Raw genomic sequence first — 5,055 nt, 5'->3', positions numbered from 1 at the left:
ACATTCTTAAGCTACATAGTCTCATGTTCCAATAAAAATTTGCCAGGAAATTTGAATACAGGTTCCAAATCATTTGTAAATTTCTTCAGTTATATATCTTTGCTTGCCTGCTGCTTGGAAAATTAGCTGGCAGCTACAGGCTGATATTAGGATATTATTCAAAGTTATCAAGAGCATAGTACAGCAAAGTTTTCCATACAAAGAATCTTCAAAAAGTTGCGATTAGCTCAAACCATATGTAACTTACTGCATCATGCAAAAATGAATTTTCCTTCAAAGCTCGTAGATGTATTCTTTCCTGCATTTCTATATTTTACAAAATTTGAAAGAAAAAACCAGTTCAAATTGAGGAACAAGACTTGTGTAAAGCTATATAGTACAAGGCACCCATATTCAACGATGCTGAACTAGAGAACATAACCAATTATCTACTCCCCACATCACAAATTTCGTAATCACCAACATCTTTCAACTGTAATTTCCTCAATATGTGCCATATTTACCTCGCATTAAATAGCGACCTCAACACATTTCGCATTTTAGGCCTCGATTCAGGAGATAAACTGACGCAACTCAAAGCAATCTTCAAAACCGACAACATTTGGCTATGGACTGCAGGCGAAGTACTAGAAACCCTAGAATCAAGAATCTGTTCACTGTGACTCACCCTGGTTGAGAAACTAAGAGCCCATTTGGCTAGCTCCGTCCCTTGACTTACTGGCGGTTTTCCAGTCAGCAACTCCAGTAAGATGACCCCGAAACTGTACACATTGCCAGCTGCTGTAACCCTCATTGTGTAAGCGTACTCTGCAATTATGAAATTTCAAGAATTAATCGAGGGTTTATTAAGCATGAAAAGTTTTATGATCAAATATAAGAAATACATTAGCTTCTTATTTTCAGCGTATTACGAGGATACCCCTATTGTTTTTTAGTGTTAAACATACACCCGCAATAGTACAAGTATAGATATCTGAGAGATAACTCCATTTGGGTACTAGAGGTCTAAGAGCTAATAAAAAACTTTTAAGGATAATAAGTGGCTAATCCCCTACACAATATGGGTATCTACAATTAAGCCTATAACAGAAAACACTGTGCAATTAACATTAATAAACAAACATCCAAAACTTCTGACTCCACAAACAACAGATGATTTTGCACTTAAATCCATCAAATAACCAATGGAAACACAGTATCTTAAGAGAAAATAGAGCAAAGTTTGGAATATTTAGGGTGGCGAAAGGTTCAACAATAATACCGCTAATATGCTAAAATAAAAGGAATATGTGAATTAGTCTCACCTGGAGGAATGTATCCAACAGAACCAGCAACAGTAGAAAGGCTTCCAGTGCTTCTAGAAGGATCAATAACTTTAGAGAGCTCAATGTCACCGATTTGAGGCTCCCTCATTGACTTCAAGTGTATGGTCTTCGACGATAAATCCCATAGAAGAACTGGCTGAGTACACCCGTGTAAAAAAGTAAGCCCTTGAGCTACTCCAAGTGCTATACTGTATCGAGACTGCCAATCCAAAGCACTTCCTGAGTCTTTATGAAGGAAATCAAAGGCTGTTCCTTTATGCACATCCTCATAGAAGAGATACGCACTATCTCGTGTCAAAACATATGCTAACGGTACCATCACATTCGAATTGCTCAATCTCCCAAGAACCTGCAATTCTTGCCCAAATCTCTCGTTGCCCCCCATTTGGAAAATTTTCTCGCCTGAGTTGAGTTTTTTAACACAATAGCTCATGCCACTAGGCATAATGGCCTTGTAGTAAGTAGAGAACCTCGTCTTCAATGTTAAGTTGCTTGGATTGCTAACCACTTCCATGGCTCTGCTAAAGTCAATATTTGATTTATGGATGCTATCGGAGGTTATGTAACAACTGTTAATAATTTGAGGGGGGCTCTCTTCTAATTGTAGACCTACGTCCTCCACCCGGTAGAGTCTCTTGGCGATCACTAGGAAACAAAATGCAGCCAATAGACCAACTCCAATGATAGCACTAACAATGCTCACTATGATGATTAACACCGTATTTGGCTTCTTCTTCTCTGGAGAAGTAGGCACTGCTTCTGGCTTTACAAGGCCATTATTCCCAGAATAAGTGACATTAACAAAATGAGGAAATTTTGGAAGAGTTCCAGATAGATCATTATTTGATATCACAAGTAGAGTCAAGCTTTGCATTTGAGTTAAAGAAACTGGAACCTCGCCTGTGAAATTGTTATTCGAGAGATCAAGAATCTCCAATTGCCCCAAAGAACCCAAATGTGAAGGTATCGGTCCACTTAACTGGTTGTTGCTGAGATTAAGCGCTGTAGTCAAGCTATTCGGCATTCTTGGAACTGTTCCAATAAGATCATTGTTACCTAGCTGTAGTTCTATCAGATAGCTCAACTCGTTAATGTTACTCGGTATTGGACCAGAAAGCTTATTAACCGCCAGGTTTAGGTTAGAGAGTTTCGATAAGCTTGAAATCGATGAAGGTATTTCCCCACTGAGGGAATTATGGCTAAGATTCAACGTGATCAAGTTCCCCAGCTTAGAAAATTCAGTTGGAATCTCTCCGCTCAGACTGTTCTCTTGAAGCTTCATGATCACTAGCTGACTAAGATTAGCCAATGCCTTTGGTAAACTACCATTTAACTGATTACTGGCAAGATTTAGAAGTGTTAATTTCTGACAAATTTCCAATTCTGAGGGGATTTCTCCATCCAATTGATTGGTATCCAACTCTAGATAGGTCAGGTTAGACCTTTGCTGAAACAATGAAGGAACTTTCCCTGTGAGCTTATTTCCCCCGAGCCGGAGCCTGAAAAGACTTTGAGAAATGTCTCTGGGGATAGCTCCTTCAAGGTGATTCCAGCTCAAATCAACGTACTCTAAAGTAGGAGATGATAGGAAATCCAACGGGATCCGCCCACCAAGAGAATTGTAGCTGAGGTCCAAAAAGTTCAGATGTCTAGTGAGCCCATCAGGAATCAAGCCAGTAAATCCATTTTGATTGGCAGCAAACCGCCTCAAGCTCCGGATTGAGGAAAGATTACTAGGAATTTTCCCCGTGAGATTATTCGAAGAAAGGATGAGAGTTTCTAACTTAGAGAGCTCCCCAATCTCATCTGGAACGGACCCAGATAGATTATTCATGCTGAGATCCAATGCGGTGAGGTTCTTTAACTGAGATATGGAATTGGGTATTTCCCCCGAGAACTTATTTCCTGACAGAAGCAACACCTCAACACCAACAAACAAAGGAATGGGACCTTCAATGGAATTATCACTCAGGTCCAATGTTTTCAATCGACTAAGCCCGCTGCAATTTGAGAAGAAGGATGAGGAGGGTATAAAAGAAAAGGAGTTCAATGAAAGATTAAGAGACTGGAGAGAGCTAAGCTCGCAAATAAGCTTGAAGAAAGCAAGAGCAGAGGAATTATGAGTAGATGAAGTTGTAAGGCCAAAGCCTGAGAGTGAGAGGCCAGTTACATGAACAGGGGTTGATGAGCTACAACTGACACCGGTCCAATTACAGGGTTTTTGATTGGTCGTGTTCCAAATCTTGCCGTTTGATGATGGAGGGAGATTCTTAGAGAGATTGAACATGATGCTCATATCATCCCCATAAACTAAGAAAAATTGAAGGAAGAGGGAAATGCAAGCATACCTCTTCATGCTGATTGAATTTGAACTGTACCCTTTTGATCTTTTGCTGTAAATTTTGGCTTCAGATCGTATTGAGGAAGAGGAGAGGGGAGTTTACACGGGTGAGTCTTTTTAAAGACTTGGCTTTTGCTATTGCTTCTGCTTCTCTCTTTTCTTACCTTGGGATGATAGAACGAAAACTGGGGAAAGAAGAGAGCTTGAATTTGAAGAGAGGAGATTGGATGGAGTTTTGTGGGTTTTTCTTCTTCGTGGGTCCATGGTTGACTGACTTAGCAGAGATTTTCTAAATTCTTTGGGAACTGATTTGTTTTTATTTTTTTCTTGTGCATACCTCCCGGTTTAGGTTTTTGCATATTGAGTATCAAGTTATTAACTTTTTTTCTTTTTTGCAAATTGTGATCTGAATCTATAAAATTGAACATTTTATTAAGATACTCCGCGTATGAGAGTGTTTTTCTATGGGAATAATATCATTAATATCATTTGGCATGAATTCATAACGTTGATGGTTAAGTACAACTCATGAGATCAGATACAGTTTTAAAAAATAAAATGCATCTGTTATACGAATTGAGAGTCAATAATAAATATATAAGATTCTTTGGGTTAATCACTATTGATCTATATTTATGAAGCAGTATTGGTATGTGTCAGAAAAGTATTTTTCTATAATATATTGTTATACCCCTAAGAGATACTAAATATTAATCTCCACAGAACAGTCGACACGTGTCTTACACTATACCTAATAGAACTAATTCAAAATCAAGATAATCTTGGCCTCTGCACGGCCGACTTAATAGACCGACATCTCGTGTAACCGAGTCAAAAGACACTGCTTGTCGTCCAAGCCGACCAATCGCCCTTGCGAATAACCCCCAATCAACCTGTTGCTGCAGCCATCAACAGTGGTAGTCGACCATCAGCTGGACGCCTAAAAGAATTGGTAGTGAAGAGAAAACAGGAAAAACATCAAATTACAGGTTTTGATCTTCCAGCGGTCGACCGCGAGGCAGGCGCGGTCGACCGGAAACAAGCACAAAGCCTGGGAGATTTTTGGACTTGGCGCGGTCGACCGCCAAACCTTGTAGTGGATTTTTGATTATGTCGTTTGGTTTTGGTCTACCGTCGCAGTCGACCGTGAGTTTGCTGGGCCTTGAGCTTTTGTTTCCTGTTTGCTTTGGGATTGTGTTTTGATATATATTAAAACACGATTTTCTAGGATTTCTAAGGAGAGATAAGAGAGTATTCTGAGCACTTTGAGAGGGAGAACTTGTGAGCAAGGAGAGAGCTTTGGTTTAGGATTTATTTGAGTGATTTTGTGAGATTGTAACCCTTTGTACTCTTCTTGATTTAGTGGAATCTCCACATCCTCTCCCCGTG

The 5,055-nt window shown here is 39.5% G+C and overlaps 1 protein-coding gene across 2 annotated transcripts; it reads right to left on the bottom strand.

Annotated features, from left to right (window-relative positions):
- LOC109830297 (probable leucine-rich repeat receptor-like protein kinase At5g63930) lies at positions 290-3,864 on the bottom strand. Of its 2 annotated transcripts, XM_020397525.1 has the most exons (3): positions 3,674-3,864; positions 1,305-3,325; positions 290-807 (listed from the first exon to the last, which is right to left on the bottom strand). In XM_020397525.1, exons 1-3 carry the CDS (start codon positions 3,679-3,681, stop codon positions 500-502), a joined length of 2,337 nt encoding a protein of 778 aa, XP_020253114.1. In that variant the 5' UTR covers positions 3,682-3,864; the 3' UTR covers positions 290-499. The 2 variants fall into 2 exon arrangements, with proteins under 2 accessions (XP_020253114.1, XP_020253113.1); XM_020397524.1 differs by having other exon boundaries at positions 1,305-3,864.

This window comes from Asparagus officinalis, chromosome 2, assembly GCF_001876935.1.
Source record: "Asparagus officinalis chromosome 2, Aspof.V1, whole genome shotgun sequence".
Classification (NCBI taxonomy): Eukaryota; Viridiplantae; Streptophyta; class Magnoliopsida; order Asparagales; family Asparagaceae; genus Asparagus; species Asparagus officinalis.
Note: the sequence above shows the minus strand (reverse complement) of the source record. Positions and strands in the feature narration are given on the sequence as shown.